Raw genomic sequence first — 24,197 nt, 5'->3', positions numbered from 1 at the left:
GGTGGTGCCTTAGGCTGCCCCTGCAACACTCAGGGGTTTCCCTGGCTTCTCTCCATGGTTCCCACATGCCCGCCCAAGAGCTCTCCAAAGGGGAGAGACTCACAAAGAGTTGAGAGATAACTTCCTGCTTTGTTAACTGTGTAGGGCCCATCGCTTGTATGAAGAACAGGGATCAACCCAGCAAACAATACATCTGTGCCTCAAGAGACTCAGGTCCCATTAAGCAGAAAAGAGCTCATCGGCATTCAAGATCTGGCTGGGCATAGAACTTATTTTACTGCTAGAAGGGGTTTCCTCTCTGTCTGCGGGTGACCTTAGATCTGTCTTTTCTGCAGACTCAGAGGCTTTCCGCCGCCTGCAGTCACAGCAAGCACACTTTAGCCACTCCTGAAAGCTTTCAGAAACACTAGAGGAAAAGAGCTTTTTGCAAGGGTGGAAGAATTGATAGAACACGATCATGAACAGAATGGCCGTGCAGTACCCGATGAGCAACTGTAGGATCAGCAGGGGTGCGCACACATACATGTAGATGTCAGTCTTGTAAAGATACCACATGAGGAGGAGGAAGGCGTTCTCGATGAATCTCAACATGTAGTACACCAGCAGCTGGTACCAGTTCTGGGACTTGCTGATGAGGTCGGGGTTGTTGATTTTCAGCTGTACCGCTGACCAGCAGAACATGTTGATGCCGGCGTAGAGTAAGGTGAGGAAGCACAGCACGATGGTGGTGCCCACCCGACTGAGGGCCTTCTCGATGTTCTCAGGGAAGGGGGAGCCACTGCACCAGAAGAGGATCCAGGGGTAGAAGAGGAAGCTGAGGAAGTTGATGAGTATGTCTATCACAACCCAGGTCTTCAGGACAGAGGTAAAGAGGACCAGGACAATGACTCGAGTGGCAATCTCAAAGCTCCTCCAGAGGAAGATACAGACATAGGCCAGGGGCTTCACTTTGACATCATATTCATCGTATTTGATCTTGATGGCTAGGATGTTACAGCGCAAGGCTCCATACACGATGGACAATAGGGAGAGGACCATGAAGAGACCTGAGGAGAGAAGAGAAAGAGCGCTCTCAAGTCTCACCTACACCGAGAATCCTACTGTGATGGCCGCTGGCAGTCCCCTACCCATATTCCTTGGACCCCTCTGTTTCGTGTGCACGGGCTGGCTTCCAGCTGTCAGTGTCTGCTCACTGCACTTGAGGGCTTTTCCCAGGGCTGCAGAAGCCTGCTGTGCCCAGGTGCTGGGCAGGCTGAAGTGCCCAGGAATTAATACCCCTGGGAGAGCCCTTCAACACCCCAATCCTAGCCCTGAGAAGAGCTGGAATATAATGAGCCTAGTTCCCCTATCGTTTGGGTAGAATAACTCGGAGGTGTGTGTTCTATACTGTTTACCGGTGTTTCCTCATAGGATTACTTTCTAGTCACCCACGGTGACTGTTGTCTAATAACGTTGTCACCTTTATTGGCTGCCTTCCCTTCCCTGTCTCACTTCCCTTCTCCCATGCTTCTTATACCTTCCTCCAGACAGACATGCACTCAAATACTTGTCTCAGGGTCTGCTTCAGGGTCAACTGAGACTAAAACACCTTTCAGACCCCATCTGCTCTGTCTAAATATGTGGAGTCCTTTACATGGTTCGTTTTGTTTCCTCAATCAGCTTACAAGCTCCTGAGGAGTCACGAGTGACCATGTCTGATATTTCTTCTGGATACCCTCAACATATACTTTTGCACAACAAAGGAAACCATAAACAAGATGAAAAGACAAACCTCAGAATAGGAGAAAATATTTTCAATGTTTCTCTAAAAGTAGATTCGCAGATATGTGTATCTACTTTTAGTACGTTTCATCACCAGAGTCACGTTTAGTACGTTTTCATCACTTCAGAGAGAAACCCTGTACACTTTAGCTCTCATTCCTCTCCCCCTCTCCCCCACCCAGTCCTAAGCAACCACTAACTACTTTCTGTCTCTATAGATTTCCCTATCCTGGACTTCTGTATGAATGAAATCATATAATGTGTGGTCTTTTGTGACTGGTTTCTTTCACTTAGCATAACATTTTCAACACTCATCTATCTTGTAGCATGCATCAGTCCTTTATTCCATTTCATGGTCAAATAATATTCCATTGTATGGATATACTACATTTTGCTTATCCATTCATCAGCTGATGGAAATTTGGGTTGCTTCCACCTTCTGGCTATTGTGAGTAGTGCTTCTACAAACATTTGTGTATGATTTATTTTTTTTAAATTTGGCTGCATTGGGTCTTCGTTGCTGCACACGGGCTTTCTCTAGCTGTGGCGAGCAAGGGCTACTCTTGGTTGTGGTGCGCGGGCTTCTCATTGCAGGGGCCTCTCTTGTTGCGGAGCACGGGCTCTAGGCACGTGGGCTTCAGTAGTTGTAGCTCGCGGGCTGTAGAGTGCAGGCTCAGTAGATGTGGCGCAAGGGCTTAGTTGCTCTGCGGCATGTGGGATCTTCCCGGACCAGGGCTCGAACCCGTGTCTCCTGCATTGGCAGGTGGATTCTTAACCACTGCGCCACCAGGGAAGTTCCTATGAATATGCTTTTATTTCTCTTGGGTCTATAGGAGTAGAGCTGCTGGGTCATATGGTAACTTTGTGCTTAATTATTTGAGGAACTGCCAGACTGTATTCCAAAGTGATTGCACCATTTTACATTCCCACCAGCAGTGTATGAAAGTTCCAATTTCTCCACACCCTCACCAATGTCTGTTATTATCATTAACTTCAATTTTTATTATAACTTTTTGATTCTAGTCATCCCAGTGGGTGTGAAGTGGTACCCCTTTGTGATTTTGATTTGCGTTTTCATGATGACTAATGATGTAGAGCATCTTTTCATGTGCTTATTGGCCATTTGTACATCTTCCTTAGTTGCTTTGGTTCTTAACTATAGAACAAACTCATAATAGATTTCACACTTTCTCATATGTATCCCGAAAACTCTACCAGAATTCAAAGGCCAGATTTGCATAGACTTATTTAAGAACAATATATTAGCTTCACCCTCAGGTGTCAATGAGCATTTAAAATGAAAAAGAGAGTACAATTCTGTCTTCTTCTGCTTTTTAACTTCCCTTAAAAAGGCATTAAAAAGCAAAAAAGAGGATTTCCATGCTGACAATGGCAGATTAGTTTGTTCTGGTTCAATATTTCTGCCAAGAACAACTGGACAAACACCTGTTTAAAGGCATCAGCGATCTACCAAAGAAAGCAGTCAGTACTTTCGGGCCAAGATCTTAAAGAGAAGAAAAGTCCTAAGAGAAAATTCTGAAGCTGCTCTTCCCCTTGAGACATATGCCCATATGATACTGGGTACAGTATTACAGAACGTGAACACAGCTTTCAGCAGTCTCTCAAATCTGGTGGGTGTGGGAGCAAATATTGATGTTGTGGCCCTATAATGGTCCTGGAGACAGCCAAAGCTTCCTGGTGGGAACCCCGAAGACTAGACACTAGGAGTAAGGTGAGGAGAAATAGATAATCCCTCATAAAGGCTGAAGTACACATTTCAACCAACTCAAGTTATGACTGGATCAATTCAATCTATATCTAACCCAATTACCTGCCATAAACAAAAGTAAAATCTTCCTGGAGAAAGAGAACTCATCCAGAGACTCAAAGTATCTCTTTTTTTTAAATATAAGCATCTGACATTTAATTAAAAATAACATGGCAGGCCAACAACAAAAACAAAAAAATAATATAAATCCAGGAATTAAAATATACCCATAGGAGGGAAGAACTCGCAGTGAGCTCTGCTGAGACTGTGGGGTTCTTCTAGTGGAATATAAGTTGCTCGTGGTCAACAGAGTATTTTACATAATAAAGACCATTAAAAAGTTGCTGTAAAAAATATATATATACCCATAGGAAATAGAGATATTGTAATTATCTCACATGCACTTAAAAATATTCATAATTACCCAGAGGAAACCATAATTCAAAAAGAGTCATGTACCACAATGTCCATCGCAGCACTATTTACAACAGCCAGGACATGGAAGCAACCTAAGTGTCCACTGACAGATGAATGGATAAAGAAGATGTGGTATATACATACAATGGAATATTACTCAGCCATAAAGAGAAACAAAATTGAGTTATTTGTAGTGAGGTGGATGGACCTAGAGTCCGTCGTACAGAGTGAAGTAAGTCAGAAAGAGAAAAAACAAATACCGTATGCTAATGCATATATATGGAATCTAAAAAAACAGTACTGATGAACCTAGTTGAGGGCAGGAATAAAGATGCAGATGTAGAGAATGGACTTGAGGACACAGGGAGGGGGAAGGGTAAACTGGGATGAAGTGAGAGAGTGGCATGGACATATATACACTACCAAATGTAAAATAGATAGCTAGTGGGAAGCAGCCGCATAGCACAGGGAGATCAGCTCGGTTCTTTGTGACCACCTAGAGGGGTGGGATAGGGAGGGTGGGAGGGAGACGCAAGAGGGAGGAGATAAGGGGATATATGTATATGTATAGCTGATTCACTTTGTTATAAATCAGAAGCCATACACCATTGTAAAGCAGTTATACTCCAATAAAGATGTTAAAAATATTCATAATTAATATGTTTAAGAAATTATGACAGGGCCTCCCTGGTGGCGCAGTGGTTGAGAGTCCGCCTGCCGATGCAGGGGATACGGGTTCGTGCCCCGGTCTGGGAGGATCCCATATGCCGCGGAGCGGCTGGGCCCGTGAGCCATGGCCGCTGGGCCTGCGCGTCCGGAGCCTGTGCTCCGCAGCGGGGGAGGCCACAGCAGTGAGAGGCCCGCATACCGCAAAAAAAAAAAAAAAAAAAAAAAAAAGAAATTATGACAAGATAGAGAATTTATCAGAGACTGGAAACTATTATAAAAACTCAAATGAAAATTCCAGAACTGAAAAATACAATAAGGGCCATTAAGAAATCAACAGATGGGTTTAATAGAATAGAAATTGCTATAAAGATTATTAGTACTAAGCAGAAGGCAAGTCAGAAGAAAATGGAGAAACAAAAAAGCATGAGAGACTTATGGCAAAGTGAAAATGTTGGAGAGACAGAGAAAAGAAGAAAAAGAATGGGTCAGAAGCAATACTTAGAGATAAAGTCTAAGAATTTTTCCAAACTGCTAAAATATCAAACTAAAGCCCAAGTAGGATAAAAACGAAGAAAACCTCAACTAAGCATGTTAAAACTGCTGAACATCAAAGTCAAAACCTTAAAAAGCAGTTAGAAACAAACGAACAACCAAAAATCAGATGAATTTCAAAGGAGCAACAATAACAAGAACAGCTGGCATCTCAACAGAAATAATGGAAGCCAGAAGGCAAAGGGATGGTAACCTCAAAGTGGGAGGAAAGTAACCACTAACCTAGTCTTCCAAACACAAAGATGAAGGTAAAAGAAAGACATTTTATGACAAAACAAAAATGAGGGTATTCTGGGCTTCCCTGGTGGCGCAGTCGTTGAGAGTCCGCCTACCGATGCAGGGGACACGGGTTCATGCCCCGGTCCGGGAAGATCCCACATGCTGCGGAGCGGCTAGGCCCGTGAGCCATGGACACTGAGCCTGCGCATCCGGAGCCTGTGCTCCGCAACGAGAGAGGCCACAACAGTGAGAGGCCCGTGTACCGCAAAAAAAAAAAATGAGGGTATTTTTCACTAGTAGATCTACTCTAAAGAAAATACTAAAAGTAGCATTTCAGACCCAATGAAAATGATCCCACATAGAAGCATGGAGATACAGGAAGGTCTGAACAGGGACCAAAAGGATAACTACAACTAAATTTTTATAATCAGCCCAAAGACTTGCATAGTCACTTGACACACACACACACACCAAAATGGTCACTAAAAACACGAAAAGGAAGTCAAGCTCATTAGCCATCAGGAAATGCAAATTCAAACTAAAATGTGACACTACTACATACCCACTGTAATACTGAAAGTAACAGCAAGTGTTGGCAAGGATGTGGGGCAACTGGAACTCTTATACACTGCTTGTGGGAGTGTAAAGTGGTATAATGACTTTTGCAGTTTCTACTAAAGCTAAACATAGGCATTTCCTGTGACCAGCAATTCTACCCCTGAGTATAGATGTAACAGAACTGCATATATATACATATACTAAAAGGCATGTACGAGGATATTTTCAGCAGCATTATTTTTAATCCCAATCTGGAAAAAAACCTAAATATTAATCAAGAGAAGAATGTATCAATTCATTGTGGTATATTCATACAATGGAATATTACATTACACAGCAATGCTAAAGAACAAAGTTCTGCTACAAGTCACAACGTGGATAACCCTCACAAATATAATGTTGAATGAAAGAAGCTAGACCTCTGATTCCATTTATATCAACTTTTTAAAAATCAAGAAAAATTAATCTGTGATGTTAGAAGTCAGCTTTCTTTTTTAAATTTAATTTTTATTGGAGAACAGTTGATTTGCAATGTTGGGTTAGTTTCAGGTGTACAGCAAAGTGAATCAGTTATACATGTACATACATCTATTCTTTTCCACATTCTTTTCCCATGTAGGTTATTACAGAGTACTGAGTAGAATTCCCTGTGCTATACAGTAGGTCCTTGTTGATTATCTATCTCATACATAGTAGAGTGTATATGTTAACCCCAACTTCTTAATTTATCCCTCCCCCCACCTTTCCCCTTTGGTAACCATAAATTTATTTTCTAAGTCTGTGAGTCTGTTTCTGTTTTGTAAATAAGCTCATCTGTATAAATTTTAAAGATTCCACGTATAAGTGATATCATATGGTATTTGTCTTTCTCTGTCTGGCTTCCTTCACTTAGTATGACGATCTCTAGGTCCATCCATGTTGCTGCAAATGGCATTATTTCCTTCTTTTTTATGGCTAATATTCCATTGTATACATGTACCATGTATTCTTTATCCATTCATCTGTCGATGGAGATTTAGGTTGTTTCCATGTCTTGGCTACTGTAAACAGTGATGTGATGAACACTTGGGGTGCATGTATCTTTTCAAATTATAGTTTTCTCTGGATGTATGACCAGGATTGGGATCACTGGATCATATGGCAGCTCTATTTTCAGTTTTGTAAGGAACCTCCATACTGTTCTCCATAGTGACTGTACCAATTTACATTCCCACCAACTGTGTAAGAGGGTCCCCTTTTCTCCAAACCCTCTCCAGCATTTACTGTTTGTAGACCTTTTTTTTTGGCTGCGCCGCATGGCATGTGGGATCTTAGTTCCCCAACCGGGGATTGAACCCACACCCCCTGCAGTGGAAGCACAGAGTCTTAACCACTGGACTTCCAGGGAAGTCTCTGTCTGTAGACTTTTTGATGATGGCCATTCTGACCAGTATGAGGTGATACTTCATTGTAGTTTTAATTTGCATTTCTCTAATAATTAGCAATGTTGAGCATCTTTTCATGTGCTTTTGGGCCATCTGTATGTCTTTTTTGGAGAAATGTCTATTTATATCTTCTGACCATCTTTTGATTGGGTTGTTTGTTTTTTTGATTTGAACTGCATGAGCTCTGCTTATTTTGGAGGTTAATCCCCTGTCGGTCGCATCATTTGCAAATATTTTCTCCCATTTTTGGGGTTGCCTTTTTGTTTTGTTATGGTTTCCTTTGCTGTGCAAAAGCTTTTAAATTTCATTAGGTCCCATTTGTTTATTTTTGTTTTTATTTTGATTACTCTAGGAACTGGGTCCAAAAAGATACTGCTGCAATTTATGTCAAAGAGTGTTCTGCCTATGTTTTCCTCTAAGAGTTTTATAGTATCCGGTCTTACATTTAGGTCTTTAATCCATTTTGAGTTTATTGTTGTGTATGGTGTTAGGGAATGTTCTAATTTCATTGTTTTGCATGTAGCTGTCCAGTTTTCCCAGCAGCACTTATTGAGGAGACTGCCTTTTCTCCATTGTACATTCATGCCTCCTTTGTCGTAGATTAATTGACCATAGGCGTGCGGGTTTATTTCTGGGTAGAAGTCAGCTTTCTGCTTAGTGGTTACCTTTTGGGAAGAAGGGTTGGGAAAGTGACTGAGAAGAGGCAAAGGGAGGCTTCTAGGAGTGCAGGTACTCTTCTGTTTCTTGACCTGCATAGAGGGCTACATCGGTGTGTTTACTTCGTGATAATTCATCAAATTTCACCCACGTGATGAGTAAAATTTTCTATATACGTTGTATACCCCAATAAAAATATTTAACAACATTTAGGGGCTTCCCTGGTGGTGCAGTGGTTAAGAATCCGCCTGCCAATGCAGGGGCACAGGTTTGAGCCCTGGTCCGGGAAGATCCCACATGCCACGGAGCAACTAAGCCCATGCACCACAACTACTGATCCTGCACTCTAGAGCCTGCGAGCCACACTACTGAGCCTGTGCGCCTAGAGCCCGTGCTCTGCAACAAGAGAAGCCACCACAATGAGAAGCCCGCGCACCACAACCAAGAGTAGCCCCCGCTCACCGCAACTACAGAAAGCCCATGCACAGCAACGAAGACCCAACACAGCCAAAAATAAATAAAATAAATAATTTAAAAAAATTCTAAAAACATTTAGGTGCATTACTACTATACTTACTAGGCAACTCAATAAATTTTTATTAAATTGAATTTTTTTAAAGGCAAAAGACTACACTTTCATTATTGTAATGAAGTTATTTCAGGAATAGCTTCCTTCCCTACCCTGGCAAAATGCCAAGGAGAAAACAAAACATACTATAAACACCTACTTGAATCACTATAGCAAAACTGGTTCTACAGATGTAACCAGAATGGCATCCTAATACTGTAAAACACACCTTAAACTTCTAGTGACTAAGACCTTACTGTTACCAAAATGTCTCTTGAACATCTGCCAGTTTACCAGATGTTTAGTCAGAAATTGAGGACTTTCCTTTCAATACATAGTTATATCTTGTTTAGTATTCAGAATTGTCAGAACAAATTATTATGGCATGTCATTCACAGTACATGTGATGTGATTATTACTGTTTACAATCCCTAAAGAGCCCGAACGATTTTTGCTGTTTTTCTCCCAGACATATTTCAATTTCTTACCTAAGGAAACTGGATGATAAAATCTCTTCTGGCTCATCTCTCTTATGCTCAAAAAAATTACTGTAGTCTTCTCATGCCAGGGACTATTGTAAGCACGTTACAGGTACTAATCACTTAATCCTAGCAACAATTCTATAAAGGAGATACTGTTATTATCCTCATTGTGCAGATGAGAAAACAGAAACACAAAGATGCTAAATAGTTTCCCAGAAATCACTCAGCTAGCAGAGTTGGAATTCATACCTAAGCAGTCTTGCTCTAGAGTCTTGGTCTTAACCAACAGGCAATTCTGGCTAAATAAATATTAAATATAATGAGGCCTATTTCCCTAGCGGTGGTCTTTTTTTTTTAACATCTTTATTGGAGTAAAATTGCTTTACAGTGGTGTGTTAGTTTCTGCCTTATAACAAAGTGAATCAGCTATACATATAAATATACATATATCCCCATATCTCTTCCCTCTTGCGTCTCCCTCCCACCCTCCTTATCCCACCCCTCTAGGTGGTCACAAAGCACCGAGCTGATCTCCCTGTGCTACGCGGCTGCTTCCCACTAGCTATCTATTTTACGTTTCGTAGTGTATACATGTCCATGCCACTCTCTCGCTTTGTCACAGCTTACCCTCCCCCCGCCCCGTGTCCTCAAGTCCATTCTCTACGTCTGCGTCTTTATTCCTGTCCCCTAGCAGGGGTCTTAGCTCTACTTTTTGCCTCTTTTATCAATGGGAGGCAAGGAGCAGGAGTCTGCTACCCTTGAAACTGTCCAGGGCCTCAAGAAGTCTGGAGAATCTCCCCCTACCCCCTGCCTAGAGTATTTTGGGAAGTTGCCCAATTCTTCTTTACTCCAACTGAGCCCAAATTTCGTATGTATTTTCTATTATATGAGTAGTCTATATATAAAAACTTCTTGAAATCATGCTGTCTAGGTACCTAGGAGTTGGTAAGCCTCATTGCACTAAGCTGGTTTCTGGGAATCACCTCCCAAGGCACAACCAATGATCAGAAAGAAGAGGGGCAGGTTCCCCTATCTGCCTTCCCAATGTTCTTATCATCCTGCCTCAGGCAGAGAGAAGAGGCATCAGTGAATTGAGCTAGAAAAAGGAACACCCTTGTCCTCCATAGCCAAACAAAGGAAGTTAGTACCTGACCCATGTGCGGGACCCTCTATCAGGTTTTCTAACAGCAAAATAGTTAGCAGGACCACTCAGAACCCCAAGACAACAGTTCTGCATTCTGCTGCGGATTCTTACCTCTGGCAAGGCAGAGCAAACCTTCTCAAAACACAGTTACTCATGTACAGTGAACTCTGTAGATAATCAGGCACAGCCACTTGAGCCTCCACAACTGAAATAATCTCTTGCATTTTCTGCCTTCGCCAACACTTGAACCATAGACACTCACAAACATTTGCACACACATTCTTACCTCCACTAATCTTTTCTAGTATAATTTTTTCCCCAAATCTATCTTCCCTTCCCTCTTTTCAAATGCTTTATTCTATTCTTCTTATTTAAGTCTTGTTTTATATGTGTTCATAGCTATAAACAACATGAAAACTTAAAAAAATATGTAGGAAATAAATAATTTTAAAAATGGATAAATAAATGGCTTGTAACTTGCAAAGAAGACCTCAGTTCTCCTGTGTATGACTACCTGTTCAACACGCCCAATTCTAAGCTGCACCACCAGGACCTACTTACTTTACAGAGACATGAGTGAGGAATCAGAAGGTCCTATGCTGGATTCTTCAAACATACGCTCTAGAAGTAAATGTGAGAAGCTACATAAGCAGCACTGCTAGGCTCCAGTGAACCCAAGCACAGCCTTGACAATGCACTTACATGCAGGGTGGGGAGGAGTGTGTGTCTCCCCACTGAATAGCATTAAGTAACTTCCACTGGCTTGTGGCCACAGATTCCAGAAAAGAAAATCAGAACCTATAACCAGGCAAAAGCCAAGCCTGAATGAAAAGTGTTGGTGGTATACAGAAGCATTTTTCCCCAGTGCATTTGGGGGTGAGTTCAGTTTCGGAGCAATGGATATGAACTCACCCACAAGTCTTGCACGCTTCATATTGTCTTACACACTGACATCCATCATTACACAATCATATGGACCATTGTTTAGACTGCTATAGCAGTTATGTATACTATACTGAGTATAGCTGAAAATGCTCTTTGGTGTAGAAAAAATAAACAGTTAATATTCAACAATATATATATATATATATATATCTCACATCTTTCTTGGATTTGCAATAGTCAAATAAATTCATCTGGGTATAGGTAGATGAGAGCAGTGTGGGATCCAAATCACAGACATCTAACAAGGAGTAGAAGTCTAAGAAACTTTCATACTGGAGCAGTCAATACAATACACCTAAATCAACCTTAGGGTAAGAAGAAAACAAACTACAGTACATTTTTTTTACTGCTTTATTGAGGTATAATTTACATACAAATAACTGTACATATTTAATGTGTACAGTTTGATGATTTTGGACACATGCAAGTAAAATTTTTAGAAACTGAAATTTATTTTATTTATTTATTTTTTAAACATCTTTATTGGAGTATAATTGCTTTAATACGGTGTTAGTTTCTGCTTTATAACAAAGTGAATCAGCTCTACATATACATATGTTCCCATATCTCTTCCCTCTTGCATCTCACTCCCTCCCACCCTCCCTATCCCACCTCTCTAGGTGGTCACAAAGCACCGAGCTGATCTCCCTGTGCTATGCGGCTGCTTCCCACTATCTATCTATTTTATGTTTGGTAGTGTATATATGTCCATGCCACTCTCTCACTTTGTCACAGCTTACCCTTCCCCCTCCTCATATCTTCAAGTCTATTCTCTAGTAGGTCTGTGTCTTTATTCCTGTCTTGACCCTAGGTTCTTCATGACCTTTTTTTTTCCTCTTAGATTCCATATATATGTGTTAGCATAGGGTATTTGTTTTTCTATTTCTGACTTACTTCACTCTGTATGACAGACTCTAGGTCCATCCACCTCACTACAAATAACTCAATTTCGTTTCTTTTTATGGCTGAGTAATATTCCATTGTATATGTGTGCCACATCTAGAAACTGAAATTTAAAATAACCACAAACTTCAATTTGCCCATATTTAACCAAATTTCCAATTAACCAATGCTCTACTTTTAGGTAAAAGAGAAATATTCATATCCCTAACAGAATACAAGCTCAATAAAAACAGGAATTTTGTTTTATTCACTGATGCTTGGCACCAAGTACAGTGCCTGGCACACAGTGGGTCTTCAATAGATATTTGTCGAATAAGTTAATTGATAACAAGGAGTTATTATTAAATTTTTAAAAACACTGTATTCAAGCCAGTGTTACATAGCTTCCTCATTTACCAAACCATATGCTACAAACATGTTCCAAATGGTGCACCTCAATCATTGAAGAATGTTTCTAATATTTATGGGCTCGTCTCCAAAGAAAGGTATAAAGATAACAAATATAAAGCTGAAAAACACACAAGCAAAATATATTTCTGGATGGCCTATGTTTACCAGAAAATCAAATGCCCAGAAATCTCCATTCCCTTTGGATTGTTTAACTGAGTTTCATGGCACATTTGACACATTTGTTCTGCCAGTCACTCTTACTTTGAAAGAGAAGAAATTGGATAACCAACTCTCTGCTCAATGTATTATCATCCTTTTTACTAAGCATTCACTAAAATAATTCAAATGTACTTCTAAAAGGCTTAAAAATGAATAAGAAAACTTTGAAATCAAAGACTAAGAAGCAAGTTTTCTAGATTCTTTCTAGGTGTTCATCACTTTACACACACACACACACACACACACACACACACACACACACTTCCTTTAATTAACCTTGACATTTGGATCCTGGTCCACATACAAAAGAACAACTCAGAAAATGTTTACAGAAGCAAATGATAACAACTGCATGTCCTTAAGTAGCCAATTCTCAGAAGGTCTAAAGTCATGAATTTTACTGTCTTACTTTTTCCTAAACATAGTGAACATATGCCATTGTAATAACCTTGTTATAAGATGCTTTGAATTTACATTTAACATTATCTTCCCTAGAGAAAATTCAATTTCATTCTATCCACTGAGCCCAAATTACTTTTTGGTCTCTTGAGGCACAATTAGAAATACCAGAAATAGCTTCCAACCTGAAGCAAGCATTAAAAACTACTTATCTCTGGAAATATAAAGGTTGGCTATCTAAATCTTCTTTCTCAGGCTCTTAAATGCGAAAAAACTGCAGAATCAACCTTAATAATGAAAGGCCAGCAACACCAATGACTATTACCCATATCATAATACAGCTGTGAGAGCCAGTCTGACCCTTTCTATGTGTTCCCCTTGTCCATGGGCAAATCTCCAGCCCTTAGCCAAACTAAGGGTAAGGCGATCTTTAACTGCAGAGGATGTGGAAGGATTGAGTACATCACATCTGAGAAATGAAAATGTGAATTCGGTTCAACTTTTTAAAAAAGTCTTTAGTATGTTCACATGCCTGACACCAGGCTAGGTACTATTAACCATGTGTTTAAGGCATTAAAAAAGGTGTTTGTAGCACTGTATGAGGGATGCTATTATTTATGCATATTTTTCTCAAATTAAAGTTCCCATTTTGGGGTAGTTTTAAAAGTAGACATACAAAAGTTGATTCTTTGAAAAGATCAACAAAATTGATAAACTCCTAGATGGACTAATCAAGAAACAAAAGACACAAAATGAATTATGAATACCACAAATGAGGGAATAGCATTACAGTCCTAGACATTATATAAGGGAATATTACTAAACAACAGTTGCCAATAAATTCAGTAACTTAGGTGAAATGGAGAAATTGGTAGAAAAATAAAACTTACCAAAAGTGACACAAGATGAGGTTAAAAATCTGAACAGCCATCTAGCCATTAAAGAAATTAAATTATTAGCAAAACTTTCCTACAAAGAAAAATTAATTCATCACTGCTTTGCATCAAGACCAGAGAAGGTGCTGAAACACCTAATCCAAGCTCACCTTACTCACCTTTTGTAAGGTTACAAGTTTCATTAAAATCCATTAAAGTTAGCAGTGCTATACAAAAAAAGAGAAAAGTAGGTACATACTCCTTGTGGACTTGCTGTCTGGTGCAGGGACCCTCAAAGGGGACCCTCTGTAAGTAAACAATAAATTATAGTAATTAACCTCCATAAGTAATATAGTAAATTAACCTCTAATGAGCATTTCACCAAGGGTTTGCACCACATACCAACATTTTTAGCTCATCATGTTTAATTTTCACAACAATCCTGTGAAACCCGTGTTGACAGATGCAGTTGTGATAGATGAAGAGGCAAAAGGTCTGTGAGGTGAGACTGGTCACACAGCTATTCGGTGGCAGAACAGGCCATCTGCCCAGACCTTAGTCCAGCACATTTAAACAAAGTAACAGCTGTGTTCCGCTAATAGGCTGCCTAGAATGAGAGTGCCTCCTGAATTTCCCAGCCACTGATGCCCCAGAGCTGCAGAGAAACTGCCAGCAAGAACGTAACATTATACACTTTGGGCTCAGGCCTCCCCAATCCCCCATTGCCTGATAGTGTCTTCCCATGTGTCTCCGCCACCTAGATTTCTCAATGAGCTCCCATATTTCTTCATGGAAATTCAATTGAGGGCCTACGTAAGTCAGCAAAAAGGAAGGAGGAGGAAGGAAAAAGAAAGAAAAGGGAAGTGAGAAGAGAGGGAAGGAATAAAACAGCCTTTTTAAAAAAAAATTTCAAAGCACTTTCATATCCATCATCTGCCTTATCTTCCTACCCTCCTGAGGAGGCAGGCAAGACAATCATTCTGCTTTATAAAAGGAGAACCTGAGGGCTTCCCTGGTGGCGCAGTGGTTAAAAATCTGCCTGCCAATGCAGGGGACACGGGTTCGAGCCCTGGTCTGGGAAGATCCCACATGCCGCGGAGCAACTAAGCCCGTGAGCCACAACTACTGAGCCTGCGTGCCTGGGGCCTGTGCTCCGCAACGGGAGAGGCCGCGACAGTGAGAGGCCCGCGCACCGCGATGAAGAGTGGCCCCAGCTCGCCGCAACTGGAGAAGGCTGTTGCACAGAAACGAAGACCCAACACAGCCAAAAATAAAATATAAAATAAATAAATTTATATATAAAAAAAAAGGAGAACCTGAGACGTAAGAAGCCATGTAAATCAAAAGGAGGATGGAGAAATAGTGCTAGAGTCAGACAGTAGAACAGGGGTTGGCAAACTAAGTCCTATTTTTGTACAGCCCAAGAGCTAACAGTGTTTTACACACTGTTAAAGGGTTGTAAAAACAAAAACAAAGAAGACTGTGACACAGACCATAGACGGCCTGCAAAATCGAAAATATTTTTTATCAATCCCTTTTAGAAAATTGTTGCCTGCAATAGAATACTTAGCCACAAAAAGAATGAACTAGCACTACATTCATCAGCATGTATAGTTCTTGAAATATTACGTTGAGCAAAAAATGCAAATTACATAATGATATTTGCAGTATAAGCAAGTTTAAGACCTACGAAACCAATGTATATTATTCGTAGAGACAGTGCATATGTAGTTAAGTTATAAATCATGCATGAGAATGATAAACTCTGAAATCATGACAAGGAAGGGTCACGGGGTGGCCCAGCTGTACTAGTAATGTTTTGTTTCTTAAAGAAAAAAATAGATAATTCTGAAGCAAACATGTCATGTGAATATTCGAAAGCAGGCAAGTAGGTATATGGGTGTTTGTTATATTATTCTTTATTCCTGTCTACATGCTTTAATATTGCATTAATGTACAAAGAAAACGTATCTGCAGTTAATAAGTGAGTAGATATTATAGATATCGTGTGTGGTTTTCAGCAAGGCCTCCAGAAAAAGCCCAATAACCCAAAAAAAAACCCTCTCATGATGTCCTTGTGAATGAATCAGAGAAAATGCATACGCTAATATGAGTGCAGTGGAGATGGATTTGCAACCAGATGTGCGATCTGCACTCATATGCTTCACTACGTCCTTTCAGGCTAAAGGGCAATTGTCAGGGCGTCCGCAGGGCTGTGGTTTTGGGGCTGTCCTAGTCTCACTTTCTTGTTAACTACTGCATGAAGACATAAACTTATAGTTGGGATAAAACTAGGAAGACAAGAGAATCATGATTCAAAATTATCTGAACAGGCTGATATCCTGGGCTTGAATCCAAGAAAAGGAAATATAACAAGAAAAAATATCAAGCCCTACCTTTATATACGTAAAACTATACTGAGCAGGTACAGGATGGGTAAATCTTGATTTAGCTGCTCTCAGTATGAAAAAAGAACTGGGAGAATTTATAGGACCATCTATCAATATAAACCAACTGTGAGATTCAGTTCTTCCAAAAGCTACATTTGGGCACATAAATAAAATCACAGAGTTCAGATTAAAGACAAAATAAAATAAAATAAAACATAGTCCCACTGCTATAAGCTCATCAAAATAAGTCTGCAATGTCACATGCAATTATGAATGCCACGTGTTAAGAAAAAAGTGACAAGTCAGATTGTATCTCAAGTACAGCGACCTTGACGGCTACCAAGCATGCCATTAGAAAAATGACTGGAGGGTCTGGAGATCGGAAAAGAAAAAGGAGACAGGACAGTTGTGAATATGTGCGTATTTGGAGATCTGCCATGTGGGAAGGGGAAGTAGCTGTGTCAGTGGTGCTTTAGCAGGGAAAAATCAGGTCTAACCATCAGGCTGAAGACTAAAGGAGGCTAATTACCATATAAGTGAAAATGCTCTACTTAGTAGTGTCACCTTGGTGGGGTCCTATCACGAAAGGGATTTAATTTTCTCTCCCAATCTCCTCTCAACTGTGCTTTGTGGAAATAGAATGTGGAAGAAGTGACAGTGTCCCAGTTCTGAGCCTAGACCGCAAGAGGCTTTGCACGCTTTGACTCTCTCAGCACCCTGCCACCACCAGGCCAGCCTGTGCAGGAAGTAAGCACTTGGAAGAGAGCCATTCCAAGCGCAGCCATCCTAGACCAGTTATTCCCAACTGACCCACAGGCTGAGTGTGAACTCATGGGTAAGCTCAGTCAAGATCAGCCTAGCCAGGCCCAGACCAGAACTGCCCAGTTGACCTGTAGACTACTGAGCAACAATAAATGCTTATTGTTTAAACCTCTAAGTCTTGGGTAGTTTGTTACTCACAATAGCTAGCTGATACAGTGGAGACTTCTTGTCCCCTTTCCAGGCACATGGCATCATAGTCTCTCCTCACCCAGGCTAGTCACTCAAGTCTCCCTCCTTCAGAAACCTACAAATGAGAAGCAGGCCTCAGTCTCTATGATCATGAATGCTCCTAAACTCCAGGGTACCCAAAACAAGCTATCTCTGAGGGAACCAGCAGTGGGCTGGACCTGAGGACTCCCAGCTTAGAAGGCAGGGAGTCAAGTGGTTGGCTACCCATGTGCTGAGCATCCTCCATCTTGGAATCTCACTTTAGGTAGCTTCTAGGAGGGCAGGGAGTGGCGTCTACCATAAATAGCATATTACAGAAACCCCTATTCTCTCACCCCTTCCCCCGGGTATTTCCTTATAGAATCTGAGAGTGGGGACGCAGGGGGCTGACCCTGGTAGGGCTGGTTTGTCACTCTTGGAAAATCCTGAAAAAAGGAATCTGGCCAAATCTTAGTGGCATTTTTTTCTGAATGTGGTGTATCCAGCACCTGGGACTGATATCATTTTTTGGTGGAAAAGTCTCATTTAACTTACTATACAAGGAAGAACATTCTAACAAGAGTGTTTTGTCAATGGAACAGTGCATTTTGAGTACTGAGAGCTCTACTATTGAACATAATCAAGAAGAGAGAGGCTGGTGGACCAACTTTGAGGGACACTAAGGAAGGGATTTCTACAGAGAGTGCAAAGTCAGACATGATGACCTCTTAGATCCCTTCTACCTCTTAACATTCTACAACCAGTAGGTGGAAACAACCCAGGTGTCCATCAACAGATGTGGTATATACCATACATACATATATGGCCATAAAAAGAAATGAAATTCTGATGCATTCTACAACATGAACCTTGAAAACATTCTGCTAAATGAGATAAGCCAGACACAAAGGGACAAATGTTATATGAGTCCATTTATATGAGGTACCTAGAATAGGCAAACTCATAGAGACAGAAAGTAGAGTAGAGGTTGCCAGGTGGTGTGGGGAATTATTGTTTAATTAGAGTACAGAGTTTCTGTTTGGGGTGATGAAAAGGTTCTAGAAATAGATAGTGGTGATGACTGTACAACATTTTGAGTGTACTTTGTGCCACTGAGTTGTACACTTTAAAATGGTAAAGTCCTTGGGCTTCCCTGATGGCGCAGTGGTTAAGAATCCGCCTGCCAGATCGGTGCTTTGTGACCGCCTGGAGGGGTGGGATAGGGAGAGTGGGAGGGAGGGAGACGCAAGAGGGAAGGGATATGGGAACAGATGTATATGTATAACTGATTCACTTTGTTATAAAGCAGAAACTAATAAAAAAAAGAAAAAAAAAGAAAAAAAAAGAAAAGGCTGTTGAGCACAGGCTTCTGATGTCATCACAAAATCCCCTCTGAGACCATGTCAGTGGGCAGAGTCAGAATTTCAAGAACACCTTAATTGAGAAGGAAATGGATTCATCACATGGCTCTCACACTGTCCAATGGAACAAGGCCTAGGTATACAAAGTCTGAAGACCTGTACTATAAAATCAGCCCTTTGGGGCTTCCCTGGTGGCGCAGTGGTTGAGAGTCCGCCTGCCGATGCAGGGGACACGGGTTCTTGCCCCGGTCCGGGAGGATCCCACGTGCCGCGGAGCGGCTGGGCCCGTGAGCCGTGGCCGCTGAGCCTGCGCGTCCGGAGCCTGTGCTCCGCAACGGGAAAGGCCACAGCGGTGAGAGGCCCACGTACCGCCAAAAAAAAAAAAAAAAAAAAAAAATCAGTCCTTTGATCCTAATCTGTCTGGTCTCCAAATAAAACACAAATGGAAGTTCTTGAGAGTGAATTGTTAAGAATGTTTTCCTAGAAACCCAAGACACCTTGACACCTCTATATTGAAGAGTTTGGCTTCTTTTCCCTAGGGGAAACCATTAAACCCTTTCTATGTTGAGACCACCCATTTCTCAGGATACAGGAGAGGAGGATCCTCAACAACAGGCAGCAGGGCTGGGCTCTCGTCCCTACTGTGGACCCACTTGCCACGTGACCTTGGGAGAGCTGATTGGCATCTCTGGGCCAAAGTGGTCTCAGCTGTAAAATGGAGACCCTAAAAAACAATCCCTGTCCTCTGTGCCCAACTCACCCACTTTCAGTAGAGAATGTTGACTTTCCTTAGGAAAAGATCACAGACTGGTAACTGTACACCTCGAGCAGATCTTTCAGATAATTTAGTCCAACCTCCTCATCTTATAGCCATGGAAGCTGACGTGCCCCAAGTAAACTACACTTACGGGAGACCAGAACACAGTTTCCCCCCATCTTCTTTCACTATTTTGCACTTCTGTGCCATGAAGGCTCTCTCTTCCACAGTTCAGTTGGTGAATTCTTCTCATCCTACATCTCAGAACCCAAGTATCTCACAGCCACAGTATCTAACCTGTCTCCCTGCTGCAAATTGGTTTCCTTTAGTAGATTTTGCTTTAACAGAAGTTTAGACAGATTTTCCCCACAGTGATTCTACAACCCTAGATATCAGAGAAACCAATCTTCCGTGTTCACGAAGAACTGCAGAGAAATACTAAATGATACAAAATGAAGTTCCTTAGATTTAAAACCATACCCCTAAAAGAATAAAATAAAATAAATTCATTATCTCAATCTGTTTGAACTGTGGATTGCAGACTGGTACTGGTCAAGGAACTGTTTGTTACTGGCCAGCTCCAAAAATGGAGATTGAGAGTCAGCATTTAGGAACACAGCAATCTGGCTTCACCCCAATATTTAAGTGAGTGGGCTCATCCAGTGAATAGGGTCTACACCAGTCCTGGAGGTGTGGTAGTCCAGTGATGAGTCAAATGTGAGCTGTGTATCAGTCATGCATAATAGGACCTCCTATCAGTTCATAAGGAATTAGAACAAGAAGAACAGATAATACTGGCCCTACACTAAAGGCAGTTTGAGAAGCCCTGCACTATAATACATCATCAAATGAGAAAATGGATCCTCTGAATACTGTGAACTGAGAATGAATCTGTGCTGTGAATAACAAGTTCAAGTCTCTGTAGTGGCCAGACAGTTACTAGAAGTGAGTGAAGTGGGTGAGACATGAAATCCAAAAGAGACAAGTGGCAGACCAGAGGCCTGACCTTAATGGGATAGCATCTCGTATCTCCAGTTCACTGCAACCACATGGACACCCAGACATTTTGATTTCACGAGAGAAGCCAGAAATCCAGATATTCAGGGGAAAAGTCTGTGATTTTAAATGTCAGCAGCTTATGAATTTTCTTTTAAGATGTCTGTTTAGTGTAGGACTAACAAATGCCATCCAGATTACGTCTGTAAGCTGCCACTTTGCAATTTATGCTTTAGGAAAGAATGTATTCGAGGTTACTAGAAGGTCCCTCATTTTAAAATTCTAATTTGGGGCCCAAAAGTCCTGTTCTAAAGAGTCACAGCCACATGACTGCAGGACCTGTCAGACTCGGGGACCAGGGGAGCCTGGGCCTTCAAAACACCTCTCTTCTCAGAGGTTGTCTTCAGTGGGAGGCCAGCCAAGGTCCCAGGCCGCGTGTTCATGCCAACAGCAAACCGACGTTACTCTCCAAGATCTTTCCAGGCTCGACTCGTGGGCTCACTTTGTCCCACACGTGATGTTTTCCCGTGTGTTGACCTGTGTCTGGTGTCTGACCCTGGGCGGCCCTGACACTGCTTTTGATCACAGACCTCCTTTGGCAGCCACACCCTCCCCAGCCTCTGTCCCCACTCACTCCGGTTTTAGTTTTCCCACTCCCAACAGGGCACTGGTCGTCACTGGTGTTCTCTCTGCAGGGCTCACGTTAGAATAAATCCTTCTTCACCATCCCCCTACCCACCTCTTCAAAATGTACAAAAAGCCTAAACTTGGGTGCCTCATGCCTTCCCAGGGGCAGTGGTTCTCGCCCTCTGCCTGCCTTCCTCCCCTGCGTGGACGATTCCCGGTCCCGTGTAGGAGGGGATTTGGCAGCGGGCGCAGTTAGAGTGATGACGTGCTGGCCGGGGGGGCCCCATGTCTCCTGTTAAAGCCACAGGCACAGCTGAAGCACGATTCTTAAAGGGATGGTGGTATAGCTCTGCCTGATTCTCCCATGTGCAGGTGACTCTGCAGAAGGTTTGCCAACACGAGGTCAGTAAAGCTCAACCTCCAAACTCGGACATCAAACAGAGAGTGTGAAAGAGCTCAGGAAGCCTGGCTCCCTGCAGGTGTCCCAGGGACCACTAGTGCTGACCACGGCATGGACTGTAAGGGGACCCCCGAGCACACAGACCTGCTAATCCGGTGTGGTTTACCCACCTACTATGACTTCTCTGGCCCTTAATGAATTCGTCTGGTGTGACTTCCGGTCAGGCATCCAGGAGACTACGCTTTGTGCTAAAACAAGCCACGGCCACAAGCCAACATAAACAGCTTTTCCTAATCAGACGCTATTTAACCAACATGGCAGGATTTGAGTATCGTGATTGATTCCCCGGCACCACCCACCCTGGAGGCATCTCCCTGTTGGCTGAAGGTCACTGGAAGATGAGGAACCGTGCCCTGGCCACCAAGAGGCCCCACTTCAGGGACGGGGTGGCACTGTTGGTGCCATGATGTGACCAGCTGAAGGTGACTCTCCACTTGCAGTCGCTGGAGAGAGGCCTGCTGGCCACTCACATGAGCAGAAGAGCAAGAGGGGAGCCTGGCTGAGGCCAGGAGGCCTTCTCGGCTCTTCTAACGAATCACAAATTTATGCGGTGGACATCCTGGCAATGAGGCTTCTGTAGATATTTGCCTGAATGAGCACCAGGTGTCAAGAAAAGTTTCTTGGATTAAACAAGCACCTACTCCACTGAGCTCTAAGCACACCCAACACTGTTACTCTAGACAATGCTGTGAAGTCGGCAAAGGCTCAGTCAGCTCCAAGCTTTATTAGATGGTACAAGGAAGCAGAGACGGTGAGTCACCAGGCAGAGGGGAGCAGGCAGGGCGAGGGCTGTCTGGTTCCCGGATGCAGCCCTGGCTTCCCGCCCTGCATGGGAGGCACACTCACTCTCGTCCACCCACGAGCTACGAGCTTCGAGCTTCGAGCTTCGGCAGGCCAGCGTTTTCACAGCCAGAGGCCCAAGCATCCAGCAGTCACGGGAGAACCAGGCCTGGCGGCACCTTGGGGAAACCTGTCTGAGCATCTGGTACACGGGGAGGGAGACACAGGCAGCCATCTGTTAAGGGCGTGCCCTGTGCCAGGCTCTGTGTTAAGCCGCGGTTTACAGGCACACGGTGACTTCGTCTTTGGGAAAATCCCAAGATGGAGGAACGCTGATTATCCCCGTTTTACAGGTGAGGAAGCTGCTGCCCACAGGAAGTAGATGAATGTCCAAGATCATGTAGCCAGAAAGTAGGGAACTGGGATGGTGAACCCAGGTCCACTGATGCCACTGTTCAAGTCGGCTGCGCAGCCTCTGATCAGTCCTTTATGACAGGCCAAGAGGCAGCAGAGAGTAGCCCCCCAGCATATGATGAACAGGAGAAAATGCCAGATGTTGACACTGCTAGGAGAGCAATTAGATTTATTCTTCACTTGATGTGACAACTTCTTTTTTAACCTAACACAGCACGTGGAGTGTTTGTAAGAATCGTGTGTACTTTTGAGTCTATCACTTGGGACAGAATTTATATACTTATACATCTTAAAACATGTATTCAGGGCCTCCCTGGTGGCGCAGTGGTTGAGAGTCCGCCTGCCGATGCAGGGGATACGGGTTCGTGCCCCGGTCTGGGAGGATCCCATATGCCGCGGAGCGGCTGGGCCCGTGAGCCATGGCCGCTGGGCCTGCGCATCTGGAGCCTGTGCTCCGCAACGGGAGAGGCCACAACAGTGAGAGGCCCGCATACCGCAAAAAGAAAAAAAAAAAAAAAAAAACATGTATTCAGCCACTGCTAACTCTGTTCCTCTCTCAAATAAATGATCATAGGTTAGGTGTTTCATCTGAGAATGAGATTTATAATTGTGTTTACAATGGGATACTTTCAAAAATAAGTCCAGTAATATTTAGTAATCACAAGAACTGCTTGAATTGCAGATGGTAGGTTTATATAATATTACTATTTAATTTACCAGTGTCCACAAGAGAGGACAGGAGGGTATCTTCCACAGAGAGTATCACAGCACTAGCTAATAAGCCCCGTCTCAAGTCCTTGTTTTGTAATGAGGCAGGATGTAAAGAAATAATATATGTCAGCAACCTGGGAACCATTTTTGACATCTCTCTCTGCCTCACCTTCCCATTCAATCAATCATCACCTTGTTCCACTTCTACATCACTAATATGGCTCCAATAACCCATTTCTCCTGTTCCAGCCCAAGCCATTATCATTCTCAACTTGACCACTGTAGCAGCCCACTTCCTGGCCTCCTTGTTTCTCCCCTCACCCTCTTCCAATCCATTTTCCAGAGTAATCAGCTTCTAAAACTAAATCTGATCATGATACTGTGTTGTTTAAAAATCATCAATGGCTTCCTATTGCCTCTGGGATAAAGTTTGAAATGCTGGGATGCCCTTTCCTGCTTTTCCTTCATTTGACTCTTCCTCATCTACCAGATTTTGGTTTCAACTTAAGTTCCTCTGGAAAATTTTCCCTCATCTCCCAGACTTGGTTAGATTCCCCCAATAGACCCTTACACAGGACTTTCACTTTGCAGGATTTACCTGAAATAAAATAAGTATATGACTATCGGTTTCATGTTTCTCTATCATGTTTCAAAAGGATATGTGCCAGTCCACCTTATTCACCACTTTATCCTCAGAGCCCAGCACAAGGTCAGGAACACAGAACGTATTCAATACCTATTCACTGACTTCATGAGTGAATTCACATAAATCTAACCCCAAA

The 24,197-nt window shown here is 42.5% G+C and overlaps 1 protein-coding gene across 1 annotated transcript in view; it reads right to left on the bottom strand.

Annotated features, from left to right (window-relative positions):
• Positions 1-219: 219 nt before the first annotated feature.
• XK (X-linked Kx blood group antigen, Kell and VPS13A binding protein) overlaps positions 220-24,197 on the bottom strand; it is a gene marked incomplete at both ends in the record, with an annotated part of 35,454 nt that continues 11,476 nt past the window's right edge. The window contains one exon of the mRNA XM_082609909.1: positions 220-1,046. Coding sequence (XP_082466035.1) covers positions 220-1,046 — 827 coding nt within the window. The remainder of the gene's footprint in view (positions 1,047-24,197) is intronic.

The sequence above is a fragment of the Mesoplodon mirus genome (genome assembly GCF_964341445.2).
Source record: "Mesoplodon mirus genome assembly, chromosome: X".
In the NCBI taxonomy this organism is placed as follows: Eukaryota; Metazoa; Chordata; class Mammalia; order Artiodactyla; family Ziphiidae; genus Mesoplodon; species Mesoplodon mirus.
This window is presented reverse-complemented; position numbering and strand designations above follow the sequence as displayed.